This window comes from Sinocyclocheilus grahami, unplaced genomic scaffold, assembly GCF_001515645.1.
Source record: "Sinocyclocheilus grahami isolate Dianchi unplaced genomic scaffold, SAMN03320097.WGS_v1.1 scaffold1105.1, whole genome shotgun sequence".
Taxonomy (NCBI): Eukaryota; Metazoa; Chordata; class Actinopteri; order Cypriniformes; family Cyprinidae; genus Sinocyclocheilus; species Sinocyclocheilus grahami.
The window spans coordinates 309,042-323,619 of record NW_015506284.1 but is presented as its reverse complement, the minus strand read 5'-3'; the positions used below and the strand labels follow the sequence as shown (position 1 = coordinate 323,619).

The 14,578-nt window shown below is 38.6% G+C and overlaps 1 protein-coding gene across 1 annotated transcript in view; it reads right to left on the bottom strand.

Annotated features, from left to right (window-relative positions):
* shcbp1 (SHC SH2-domain binding protein 1) overlaps nucleotides 1–14,578 on the bottom strand; it is a 43,941-nt gene that overhangs the window by 5,331 nt on the left and 24,032 nt on the right. The window contains exons 10-13 of the mRNA XM_016252408.1: nucleotides 4,730–4,861; nucleotides 2,269–2,387; nucleotides 1,925–2,011; nucleotides 1,074–1,215 (exon numbers count right to left, since the gene is read on the bottom strand). Of these exons, the coding sequence (XP_016107894.1) occupies nucleotides 1,074–1,215; nucleotides 1,925–2,011; nucleotides 2,269–2,387; nucleotides 4,730–4,861 (480 nt within the window). The remainder of the gene's footprint in view (nucleotides 1–1,073; nucleotides 1,216–1,924; nucleotides 2,012–2,268; nucleotides 2,388–4,729; nucleotides 4,862–14,578) is intronic.

The following is a 14,578-nucleotide window of genomic DNA, read 5'->3' as shown; positions in this document are numbered from 1 at the left end:
TAGCCTACAAAAGAAATCTAAAAGTAATCAAATGTAAATGAACACTGCATAGTTTTCGTTGTATGTATTGATAGATTAATGCTTATTAAAGCTATAACGTTATTCAGATTAAGAGCAGATTTGCATTTTGATGACCCAAGCGCCAGTCTGTCACTTTAAGACAATATATTGACACACATCGGATTTTCTCCCAACTGTTCTCCTCCACTTAAGACATAAACTGTGTTTAAGTAAATACTCTCCAAGCCGGCCATTTTTACATATTTTTGTGTGTATTTGATCGATTGGACATGCACCCGAAGCTCAAAGTGTAATTTGTTTGTCCGTTTTGGAGCACGCCGCGTGCATACATTTCAGCCTGAGGAACAGCGTCTCTTGTGCGGATTGTGCTTTCAACATTTTATTATCAAACATGTCCCGCAATTTAGCAACAGTAAAGATGGCATCTTACAACAATCACCAATTGGGCTGATTCTGACGTTAAGTTTGGGTTTTAGGGAGGAACGAATGTGCACCGCTGTGAAGGGAAAGAAGTTGCGCAATATGAAACGCAGCTAGTTTTTAATAACTTCATGTCTTCTTTTGTATAATCCTTTGAAGCCAAAATCGAAATAAAAAAATAAAATTAGCTTAATAAAACAGCCACAGGCCTAAAGTGTAAGCAGACGTTTGAATGTTTAGTTCTCTCTTCTATCATAATTAAACAGGGCTTTCATGTTGCGCGTGCTGAAGCTCCTTGGCGTGGGCGCGATCTCGCTTCTGAATTGCGAATAGCTGGTGACTCTGGTGAGATAGAATTTGCAAGATAATGTATATATAGCAATAATAAATATATGTGTGTTTTATTAATTTCTCCAGTACCGATAGCAGAACCGTTAACGTCAGAGCTTATCGATACATATCATAATTTAGCCCCGGGACCGATTAAATACCGGGTTTCAGTACCCATCCCTACTAGGTACTTCAAGATAAAAGTTCATTACCCTTAATGAACTAGCTGGTGTTAATTTGAGAATATGCTCTGCTGCTGGGGAACCGAGGCAGCAGAAGCAGACAGAAGAAGAAAAGGGCACCTGTGGCATTGGGTTTTGCGGGCAGATCCTCCACAGCAGCGTCACCTGGCTTGACCAAGATAACGCCGTAGCCCTGATTGTTGTGGATCATGTTATTCACCATGGTGATTTTAGGCATGGCGTCCAACTCGTCTGCAAAATCCTGCCAAAGGGGAAGCAGGGGGTGGTAAACACGCAGCATGCCTACACAAATGAACATGTGCATGCACACTCTCACATCTCTTTCTGGTCTAAGCAAAGTGGGGAAGAATAAAACACTGAGGTCGGGAAGGCGCAGCATGTACACAAACACACAAAGCTTGAGGAAGGTAGATCAAATCCAATTATTCCGCTGGAGTTAATTACGGAAAAATCCTTTTGGGTGGCTGCTACCTGTGTGTGAATCTAATTTGCTCTCGGATGAAACACTAACACTGACTTGAGATGAAGTATTATGCAATGGCTTTCTCAAGACACACTTTCTCAAATGAAGCCAACTGGCAACATTTTCCACAAAGATTCATGTCTACAACTCCAGGGTGCTCACTGGATTTTCTAAGATTTCCTCTGAACTGTGTGAGCGTACTGACCTCTGGTGGCACGGCTTAAAGCTATTACCATCAAAGACACCCCACGGTGGCCAGTGAAGTCCCACTCCACTAACACACTAAAGGGGCCAACATCCCTGGAGGTCTTCTAAATGCATTAATCCACTAGATCATTAATACGATCCTAAGACAGCTCTAAAGTGCGGCTCTGTTGGGTCAGGTAAGATACTTGCTGTTGCCTGGGCAACGATTAGCAATAACCAGGAGCCAGACGGGCTAATCTATAGGGGTTTAGAAGAGCCGAAGCTCATCCATCTTCCTCACCTTAATCAGGATCCCCTCCTTGCAGTGATGGATGCCGTTGCCCACCAGACTGCATACACTCCCAGGGTAGATCTCCACACCGGCACCCTGAAGCACAGAGCACACAGCGACCATCAGAACGATAATGGTATTGGTCAATGAAGAAGAGGCTCTTTAGTAAAATGGCTGGTGGTAAATCAGTCTAAGAACGCTGCTGGCAAGACCTTTCACATTCTATTTTATGCTGTAATAACTACTGTAAAGAATAGATGGTAGAGCAATATGTTCAACTGATAATATTCATTCCATAAGTGAAGAAGTCATTTTATAATTTACTTGAGGGATCCTGTGCTAGTGCAGCTTACCTTGGAGCCGTACAGGTCGCACATGTTCATGCAGAGCTGGGCCGCCGATCGCACAATCACACCTGTGGTCTCACACTGCATCACACAATTTTCCATTTCCAGCATCCCCTGGCGAACACCTGATGAAAGATAAAGGGTGACAAATCGAAAAGACATTGGAGGACGGTGACAGGACATGCAAGGAGGAAAAGTTTCCAGTCACATATAAAGATATAGAATAGTGCTAGGTTATATTGAATATAAGCAATATAAAATTAAATAATATTGGCCACATCACAATGATTTTTCTTTGACTACCGAGTTTCCAAAAGACCAACAGTTAGATGTGTCATACTGGTATCAGAGTATGAAAATGTTAAGGCAGATAGCATCTTTTATTTAATGTTTTATTCATATTTGTGAACCACTTTAAACTGTTTGTTTTGAACAACTGAAAATTTTGATTATGCAATTATATCATACATCTATATAATTGTATACCTTTAAAAATTATAAAAAGCACCCCTTTCTAGCATTGTTTTTATTATGTTTAAAAATGTTTTATTATAAATCTATGAGGGTATCTATTGCTGTTATTTTACTAATAATTGCTATAATGGTGAATACACCCTATTGTTTAAAAGTTTGGTGTCAGTACTTTTTTGAATGTTTTTTATGTTTAAGTTTATTATGCTCACCAAAGCTGCATTTATTTGATCAAGAATATAGCTAAATATTGCGGAAAAAATGTACTTTTTTCTATTTTAATGTTTTGTGATAAGCTTCTGCGATGGCAAAGCTGAATTATCAGCAGCCATTACTCGAGTCGCATGATCCTTCAGAAATCATCCTATATGCCGATTTAGTCAGGGAACCTTTCTTGATATTATCAATGTTGTAAATAGTTGTGCGGCTTATTTTTGTGAAAACCAGGATGCATTTTTTTCCTGAATAAAGATAAAAATAAAAGCAATCATAAATAATTTTGTAACAATGTAAAAGTCTCTACTGCCCCTTATAAACAATTTAAAGGGTTAGCTCACCCAAAAATGAAAATTAGCCTGTGTTTTACTCACCCTCAAAGCATCCTAGGTGTATGTGACTTTCTTCTTTCAGACGAATCCAATCGGTGTTATATAAAAAATTGTCCTGGCCCCTCCAAGCCTTTCAATGGGGGTAAGCGGGTGTTGGTTGTCAACAGTTCAGAAGACGTGAAATAAAGTGCGTGCATCCATAATAAAACGTCCCTCACACGGCTCCGGGGTGTGATTAAAGGCCTCCTCTAGCGAATCCATGCATTTTTGTAAGATAAATATCCATATTTCAAACGTAATAAACACTTTTTTCTCACTTCTGCTGACTGTCACACGCGTTGCGTGATTAGTGACGAACGCGGAGACAAAACAAAACACTGTTCACGAATTAGAATCACAAAACAAGGATTTGTAAAGAAAAATGTCGGAGGATTTCGATATAAACCAAGAGGAGACTGGTTTTCCTTTGCTAAAGTAAGGACATTTTGTTTCCTTTGCTCCTGCATTTCTCAGAGGCGCGCGCCCGACGCCTACTTCCTATGTCATCCACCTGCACGACTTCCGCATACCACAGTCAGCGGAAGTGAGAAAAAAAAGTGTTTATTACGTTTGAAATATGGATATTTATCATACATAAATGCATGGATTCGCTACAGAAGGTCTTTATTCACCCCCCGGAGCCGTGTGAGGGACATTTTATTACGGATGCACACACTTTATTTCACGTCTTCTGAACTGTAGACAACCAAAACCTGCTTAGAAACATTGAAAGGCTTGGAGGGGCCAGGACAATTTTTAATATAACTCCGATTGGATTCGTCTGAAGGAAGAAAGTCACATACACCTAGGATGCTTTGAGGGCGAGTAAAACACAGGCTAATTTTCATTTTTGGGTGAACTAACCCTTTAATGCATCCTTGCTGAATAAAAATATAAAATCTCTTTCAAATAAGGAAATAATTTAGTTACAATGACTGGTCAAAATGGTGATTAAACGGTGATTTAAAAAAAGAAAAAAAAATCTGGAAAATAGTGTCTTTTTTTTTCTCTTATCTATATTGTCTGGTCATAATACAATAGGGAACATATTGTTTTGGAAGCAAGCAGGACATCCAGTAGACAATAAACAAGCCTGTTATTCTGACCAGATCAGAAATCCCACAGGAAGCAAACTTTTAGTGTAGCCGCCACACACAGGGATACAGATTTAAAGGCTCCCTAGGCTAGGCATACCAGCAGGGCTCACCAATGAAATGACAAGAAAAACATAAGATGACTCTCCTGTTACTGTGTTGCTGTAGAGGCCAAATGAATGTCTGAGCAAAAAGTGCATGTCAGGTCTCTGTTTAATATACTGCTGTCCATTGAACAGCAGCAGTCCCTCAAGACTCTTCGACAAACAGCTGGAAAGGGGGAAAAGAGGCAGGACAATTTTCTTTGAAACTCACACAAGATGCCTTCAATGGCATCGCGCTGTATGAACTTTAGATTCGAGAGTTTGACGTTTGCTCCTGTTGACTCCACAAATGCATCGCCCTTGTTACGCTTCTCGATCACCACCTCGTCCGGCAAACCGTATCCTGAGGGAAGACAGGAGAGAAATGGCTCTAGAAAAAGTAATTTTATGTCCAACCCTTACCCTTTTTATCTAAAGCAACTTACAAAAAGCAAAAAAAAAAAAAAAGTTTTGACAAAATAAAATACAATAAAATAAGCTAAAATAATCTCTGCATGGACGCTTAAGGTTGTTTATGCCTCTTTTAAATAACACAAAAACTCTAAAATAACCTTGTTATAAAACAGGCCGCCGATAGCATAGTTTCGCCAGTAACAAGAACCCGTTAAAATTGCACTCTTTGAATAAAACATTTTCTGAACCTGCATGACAAAAAACGCTGAAGGGAAATTGACAGGCCCTTAACCCTGATGGATCACTGTCATTTACCACTAGGCCTACCATCCAGCAAACATCATCTCATTATAGAAAAAGCCTCTCCATAAAGGACCTAATTCTCTATGGAAATTAGACCGTCTCTCAGTCTAGACGCATGGTTTCCAAGTAACAATGTGGCTAAATGACCATCAACAAGCGTGTTGAGTTTATAGCAGCCGGCAAACTGATGACTGAGAGGTCAGCTTGGCACCATCTCAGTTTGAGATAGTGGTGGCAGGTCAGCGAGAGCAGCGGTTCAAAGCCGCAGAGTTTGACAGCCCGGCTTCATTACACACTGCTCTTTGACAGATGGTCCTGAAGCAGGTTTCTCCCAGACTTTTCTAACAATGCCTAGATGAACTTGAGCACCCTGGTCAGCTCTCACACACTTCTTTCAAATGCCAAAGGCTGAATATAGACCAATAAGGTCACAGCACCATCCTCACTTCTACGTCTGCAGGTAACAACAGTTGATTTGCTGGAAGATCTCTCCGTAATTGACAGCAGTGGGATGCTTTGAATTGGGAAAACAGTGAATCACAGACCGTACTTCCTGCACTCCAAAATGCAACACCGATTTAGGTCTCAATGACTCAATCACTTTTAAAAACATGCAAAACTATTTAGAGCTCCTTCAAATAATCTTGGCAATAAAGCCATAGCCTGAGACAGAGGCATGTGTGACGTTTTCGCTAAATATCAAAGACCTTTAGCGCGGGGTGCAGAGTTATTTTATGGTAATCTGGCAGTGGTCTAATTGAGTTGCTCTTCTCCTGTAGTAGAGCCAGCAGCCGCCTGTGCGTTATCTCCTCTTTCAGGGCTTCCCTGACGCTGCAGGAGGGACTGCCAAGCACACAAAACCTCCATATTTAAACAGCGTCCTCCAGGCCTTCTTTCCTCTTCCTCATTTGACTTCATCACTATCTGACTTTGCAGGTCGTCCATTTGCATAAAGAGACTTGACCCTGACCCCCGTGCTCTCTCTGCTCGCCTGCCTCCACATTTCTCATGCATTAATTTCCGCCCCCCATCATTGAAAGGTGGTTATTGCGCCATCGAACTCAATTACCTCAGCAGGCTTTCTAATATCACACGCCAACTGCGGTGTTCGTTTTATACACGTCCAGGGAACCATTTTGACAAACAAGGCCCGGTGCCAGACTATTGACTTCGTGTTATGAAGCATGCTGTATCACAAAGCTTTATTAAAGGGAAAAGAATAGTACAAAATACAGGTGATTTCCTCTGTGTTTTAGATGGAGGTGGATGAAGAAAAAAAAAAATTTTTGGATGATAAAGGTCAATGTCTCTACATCACTACAGCTAAAACTAGGCAATTCATTTAAATACCACTAATGTCAGTAGTTTTGTGGAAAGCTACTTTTAAAAGTAATACATTACAATATTGCATTACTCCATAAAAAAGTAATCAATTGTTTTACTTAGATACTCTTTATGGAAAGTAAAGCATTACATTACTTTTGCGTTACATTTTCTCATATAGCCTGGGCTTGTTTATTTGTTTTTTTAATAACAAAAAACCCAAAGGTTATATTTTTGGCAACTGTAAAGGCCCTTTCACACCAAAAGTGAAATTAAGGAAGTGTCTCTGCCTCTGCACCTCACTCCCAATTTATCGACACAGGACAGGAGAGGGGTCAGTGAATAAATGGGAAAACAAAGTAACTTACATTACTTATTTGAAAAAAGTATCTCATATTTCAATGTAAATTTAAAAGCAATGCATTACTACTAGTTACTAGGGATGTGCCGATCCGATATTCATATCAGGTATCAGCTCCGATAGTGCCATTTTTCTCGGATCGGGTATTGGTCAGAGAGAGCCGATCCAAATTTTTTTTTTTTTCCCATTGTGCGAATTATTCTGTGTTACTTCTGAAGCCATACGATAGCTTAATGTGAGCTACATATGAATATTTAAGTCCTTACATTACAGTTCAGACAGTTTTCTCCGCTGTGGCTGTCAGTCACTCGTTCAGCCTTTAAAGTTTAAACCCTGGTCGCGTTCGGTTACAGCAGTCAGCTCGGTAAAGCTCTCTCCAAGATCATTCTGTGTTCCCATTATACTTGATTTGTAAATACATGTCTATGATTTTGCAAAAAGGACTTTATCTTCTTGCCGGAGTTTAATGTTTTGTTACTTGCTACCGGATGTCTGTGAGAACAAAACACGGGCGTAGAAAAGACTATAAATAGTTTTTACCGTGGACAGTAACTGAAATTTAAAACTGTTAAAAGAAAGGCTCAATAACTGTTGCACAGATATAATACACTACGCATCAATTTCTCTTCCCTTTGTGCTTTGCACTTTTTAACACGAAGCGCTTACAATGTGCGCACATTGAGCGAGCGAGAGTCTTACATAACATGCAGAATTGATGCGCTACATGTAAACGATATACTTTGTAGTATTTTCCTGTAAAAATAACAGAGTTCCTTTGGAATTCTTCAGCTTTTAAGAACTGCCGGGTTTTCCTGTAGTAGGCGGAACTAATGCGCAAACAACAATTTCATTTGCTGGTGCTCACCTAGTATCGTCCCTGTTTTGATTTCAGCGAATCAGTTCGAGCAAACGCACACGACCTGATTAATATTCATGAATCCAGTAGCTCATTAATCCTTAGTGCGTTTTTATATTGTTCTTATTAGTAGAATTCGTATAATAATAACAACAATATCTCATCAGTATTATTTTTCGTTTTTTTTTACAGGAACACTGAATGACCAAAAAAAAGCACCAGCACCAGTCCTAAGTTCATGGTTACCAAGTTTTAATTCTAATTAATAAACTTCTATTATTAAATAATACTTGATTATCATATTATAATGCTTGACTGCTTGACTGACTGATATTAAGAGTGTACTTTCAGATATTTAAAAAGCTGTACCATTTTTCAAACATTATATATGTTTGTAAAATGGCATAACTTTATATATATACATACAGTGGGTACGGAAAGTATTCAGACCCCCTTAAATTTTTCACTCTTTGTTATATTGCAGCCATTTGCTAAAATCAAATAAATTTTTTTTCCTCATTAATGTACACACAGCACCCCATATTGACAGAAAAACACAGAATTGTTGACATTTTTGCAGATTTATTAAAAAAGAAAAACTTAAATATCACATGGTCCTAAGTATTCAGACCCTTTGCTGTGACACTCATATATTTAACTCAGGTGCTGTCCATTTCTTCTGATCATCCTTGAGATGGTTCTACACCTTCATTTGAGTCCAGCTGTGTTTGATTATACTGACTGGACTTGATTAGGAAAGCCACACACCTGGCTATATAAGACCTTACAGCTCACAGTGCATGGCAGAGCAAATGAGAATCATGAGGTCAAAAGGAACTGCCTGAAGAGCTCAGAGACAGAATTGTGGCAAAGCACAGATCTGGCCAAGGTTACAAAAAAAATGCTGCTGCACTTAAGGTTCCTAAGAGCACAGTGGCCTCCATAATCCATAAATGGAAGACGTTTGGGATGCCCAGAACCCTTCCTAGAGCTGGCCGTCCGGCCAAACTGAGCTATCGGGGGAGAAGAGCCTTGGTGAGAGAGGTAAAGAAGAACCCAAAGATCACTGTGGCTGAGCGCCAGAGATGCAGGCGGGAGATGGGAGAAAGTTGTAGAAAGTCAACCATCACTGCAGCCCTCCACCAGTCGGGGCTTTATGGCAGAGTGGCCCGACGGAAGCCTCTCCTCAGTGCAAGACACATGAAAAAACACCTGAAGGACTCCAAGATGGTGAGAAATAAGATTATCTGGTCTGATGAGACCAAGATAGAACTTTTTGGCCTTAATTCTAAGCAGTATGTGTGGAGAAAACCAGGCACTGCTCATCACCTGTCCAATACAGTCCCAACAGTGAAGCATGGTGGTGGCAGCATCATGCTGTGGGGGTGTTTTTCAGCTGCAGGGACAGGACAACTGGTTGCAATCGAGGGAAAGATGAATGCGGCCAAGCACAGGGATATCCTGGACGAAAACCTTCTCCAGAGTGCTCAGGACCTCAGACTGGGCCGAAGGTTTACCTTCCAACAAGACAATGACCCTAAGCACACAGCTAAAATAACGAAGGAGTGGCTTCACAACAACTCTGTGACTGTTCGTGAATGGCCCAGCCAGAGCCCTGACTTAAACCCAAATGAGCATCTCTGGAGAGACCTAAAAATGGCTGTCCACCAACGTTTACCATCCAACCTGACAGAACTGGAGAGGATCTGCAAGGAGGAATGACAGAGGATCCTCAAAGCGAGGTGTGAAAAACTTGTTGCATCTTTCCCAAAAAGACTCATGACTGTATTAGATCAAAAGGGTGCTTCTACTAAATACTGAGCAAAGGGTCTGAATACTTAGGACCATCTGATATTTCAGTTTTTCTTTTTTAATAAATCTGCAAAAATGTCAACAATGCTGTGTTTTTCTGTCAATATGGGGTGCTGTGTGTACATTAATGAGGAAAAAAAATTAACTTAAATGATTTTAGCAAACGTCTGCAATATAACAAAGAGTGAAAAATTTAAGGGGGTCTGAATACTTTCCGTACCCACTGTATATAAAAACAAAAGTGTTTTAATGAAAATATGAAGTGTTAGCAGTATGATTTAGGCCTAGCCTATATGATGAATTAAAGGCAAAAAGCAAACATTTGACAGTATTTCATCAAACATTATCCAGAATGGAATTCAGAAACAGTGCTATTTTCTCCATATGAATCGTATGTAAGCATATGGAAAGCCAGCATTCCCTCGCACATATTGTAAGGGCCTGTTTTCTCACAGCTTTACAGCAGGCCGCATATTGTCTCTCAGACCATAAAATTTATGATGGTCATTGATAAAGCAAATAATAAATAATGTGAGCTGACATAGGCGCACTTCCTCGAGTTGTTTTAAAGGAGATGAAGCATGTGTTTGACCTTAGCTTACTGGCGTCCACACGCTCTATATGAAAACAAGTTCCCCGATTTAAGTTTGTAAGGATTTAACAACACAAATACTACATAAAAAAAAGAATAATATTAAAATAAAAATAAACATTTTAACATAAGCTAATGAATTAAGTCCTAAAAAGCTATTCTAAACCTCATGTAAGCCATTTTGAAAATTAGATTGCATATGTTTCTACTTTGTATAAACAATTTGATTAAGTCAGAGTGGATTTCCTCCCACATTAGACATTTATTTCCAAATATTATGATTCAGGAATAGGGTGAACACCTCTTTTTGGCATAAAGCATTATGCATTGCATTGATTTTCCATTCTTCAGTCGTTTCTGTGTTCTTTGAAAGAGTGTGAGTGAGTGTATTTATTTATTTTGGTGTCTAAGCATATGCTTCCTTTGGGTGTGGTGTTCAATGCTATTTTATAACCGTGGATTGCAGTCGTGCACTGTGTAGTTGTGGTTTCTCGAGAGTCAATGATTGTTTACGGTGTTGCCACTGCATTTAAAGCCACAGAGGAAAGAACAACTGTTGGATAACTAGCTGGAGGGAGCTGCAGGGAAATTCGATGTCAATATTTTCCAGGCAGTTTTTAGTATCGAAAGAGCTCCTTGGAAATATAAAACTGTATATTAACATTGTCATTTGATTAATTCAGAGAGACTTAAAGTGCACTCAAGGCAAAAACGGTCACAGGAAAACTAATTAAAGATGATTTATAGGCCGATATTTGACCATTTTGATAGAACGTTTAATGCATAACAACATTGTGCCAATGACACTAATAGTTCTTTTGAACCAATTCTTTAAATGACTCTACTAAAATGATTCACATCGACTGAATTTTTGTTGTTCTTATTCAAGTTGAAAAAAAAACCAACACTATCTCATGGCAATTCGTAACTATTTTACGTTTTGGGAAACTGGTCGCTAATTCGTATAAATTCATACAATCTTATACGTTTTTGTGCAATCTGCTTACCCCCACTGAGCCAGGGGTGGACTTCACCAATAAGTGCGGTGAGCGGCCGCTTAGGGCCCCGGGGAATCAGGGGGCCCCACCTGATATTGCAGAAACATATTTGCAGCATTGAACAATAGCCAATCACAGACATATCTGTTCATTTCTTGAACGCAACGCCCAGAAGTGTTTAAGTTAGAATCCACTCACCACTCAAAATGTAGAGTTTGCTGAGTTCTGCAAGCTCGGGAATCCTCTCATTATAACAAAGTGTAGATACGATGTAAATAAAAGATTCGTTGTGCAGTGTAGAATGCTTATTAACGAAACAATTTTTTTCTTCTTCTAAAAATCGTATGTTTTCGTACAAATCACAGCATGTGAATTTTTTAACTTGTATAAAGTAGTGACGTTTTATCATGTTATTGGGTTGAAAAACCTGCTGCGTTTTATCGTCAATCAAATTACTAAATCTAAATGACCTAAAATTGAGAATTAATAATAATAATTAAAAAATATCTTTTAAAATATATGTATTTATTTATTTATATTATTATATTTTATTAAGGGTTGAAATCAAACTGGCTGTAACCGACCATATTGCATTTTTTCTAACAAAAGGACTCAAGCTAATATAACATAAAAGATAACATACATTTCCAATGTCAAAGGCTGTAAAATACGACAGATTAGATATTTCACGAAATATTTTTATCATATAGGAGTGAAAGGTCACATCCACGCATTCAAGACAGGCGTTTACTGTAATTATGGTGCTAATTTTGCGATAAGCAAGTCACAATTCCAGGATGACTTTAGCTTTTGACCAATCAGATCAAAGTCTACTGATGTCACTGAACGGCTCCTGCAATAAAGGGGCTGAAAAGATGTGATGTCACAGAAAACAGCCGGAAACAGTAAAAGGCCATGTGCGCTGTTTTTAGCCTGTTTACAACCGTCTTTGGAAGTAGATCTTAAAAATTGGTGACGCAATTAATCTGCAGCAGTGCTTTGAGCAAAAATGAATTATGACATTTTACAAAATATTTCAAATTTGCGACTCAGAAAGGCTGAAGGAAACTTCAAAGAATGTTTTTTCCCATATCGGCGGATCTTCAGAAATCATTTAACAGCAGACAACAAGGGTTTAAAAGCCTGTTAAAAGCTCAACAAATATCATAGTGTATTCTTTATTGACTGCGCTCAGGTGGAACTATCGGTCTCATCTGCCACAAAGCGGACTTCCTCTGCAAACAAGTACACACACACACTCACTTAAATTCAATATGGCCTAATGCAGCATGGGCCGCAGCACATTTAAAACATCCTTTTTTTTTAGTTGCTTTTATATATATATATATATATATATATATATATATATATATTAGTATTTCAGTCTGGCGAGTAAACAAAAAAATATACTAGACAATGGCAATTCAATTGCCAAGGTGTCCATAGAGGGTTGACTATATAAAAACAGTTTGTGCTGCACTGTATTGTTTTGTCCTATCGTATCTATCATATGTTGTTGCCTTATTAAAAAATATGCTATACATTTAAAATAAATGTATTTTAATTTTATAGTATATACTTATATATAAATACATTCATGAATGTTTTTAATGAATGGATTTTATAATAATACAAATAGCAATGTGTAACATTTTACCATATTTAGTGCAACACTTTTATCTGTTCCCCACAAAATATTGCTTTTTCACTAAATGTTTGGATTTCTAAAATTATTGTGCACTGATTTTTCTAGAATAACTTTTGCTGCCGAATTATCCACTAACTTAGTTTATGATACATTTTTGTCATAGATTATAAATATACATAGGCCTATATTTTTTCATATTTGTTAATTTAATTTTTCTTTATAATGAAGTAGTCTGTATCTAGTAGATTGTGAAAGAATCATTATCAGTTCCACACACAGAGATATATAAATTCTACATTTATTTAAATGAGGGAAAAAAACTTCACTGGTATAGGATCGGAATCGGTATCGGACAATACCGAACCCTAGGTATCGGGGGCAAAAAAGTCGGATCGGAGCATCCCTACTAGTTACTTGAAAAAATAATCTGATTACATAACTTTGTGTTACTCCCAACACCAAGGGCTCTATCATACACCTGGTGCAATGCAGCGCCAGGCGCGACGCAAGTGTTTTTTGCTAGTTTCAGCCTGAAGCAGTTTTCATTTTGGGAGTGCTGGTCTGAAAACGAGGTGTGTTCAAGCACATTGTTGGCGCGTTGCTATTTTGAGGCAACTGAAATAGACCGCGCCATTGACCAACTAAAACCTGGTGTCAATGGTGCAGTGTTTTTTTTTTTTTTTAAAGAGCGCGTTAGTATTGGCGGGTGCACAACGTGCGTACACTCTGCTTATTACACACACAGCAGCAGCACACAAACATGCCAAATATTAAAAATTAAATGATTACAATGTAAACGATTATTATTGTGTAGGCTACATAAATTAAGCGTTAGCGTTAGTTCTGGCAGATCACGTGAGTCAAGCTTGCATCAACTGATCACATCTACCTATAGGAATACGACACCTATCGCGGCATTCCTATATAAACTCTATTCAGTATTATTCTGCAGCTTTCAGCTTGCTCAGGAGCAAATTAAGCATCGCTGCTCGCAAATCAAACTGTTGCAGTGTGTTTCAGAACATCTGAAATCCACATCTAAGATAAGTGAATGCTGTTTTAATCCATATCGCTGTGTATATTACCTGGTCTGCTAATTGAAAAAAGCATATTTGCAGCAGCATTTACGCATCTGTGTTCATACAGCTGGAGCAACACGTAGTCTAGAGCATGTAATCGCTCTGAGGACACGCCGATAGTTAAGGCCATGAGAACAAGTTTAAATGAAACACGCATTCTCGTGTATGCGTTTCAACTGGAGTTCGCTGTATTCAGCAGCATAATCTCAGTGTTACGTTGTTTATTTCTAAGGTTGATGTTTTCATTAGCTGTGTGAGTGTGCGGTCAGAAGCACGCGTTTATCGCTCCTAATGGCTTCTATACATATAAGAATGTAATATCAATGACAATCATTCGAAGTATTTCCGCAGGGTGTATGCTTCCCCTGCTGGACTGCCACTCAATATTTATTAGAGATTCATAATTTCTGATCCACTTGAACATGTGCTCACGCTGAGTAATGTGAGCATATGAGTATGAGAAATTAGGGTGATATGATGTGTTGATTAAATACATGATCAACTGGCTGAGATCAAGCTATGTTCATTTTAAAAAATTAAATAAAATCACTTCGGTGGTGATTGGAAGGTTACGACTGAGCGCTCAAATGAACACAAAGGATTTAAATATGGTCCAATTATTCTAAGCAAGTACAAGCAGCGCTTTAAAAATAAAAACTACAGTCGTTTTCCTCTGGTTCCTCACTTGCTGAGCT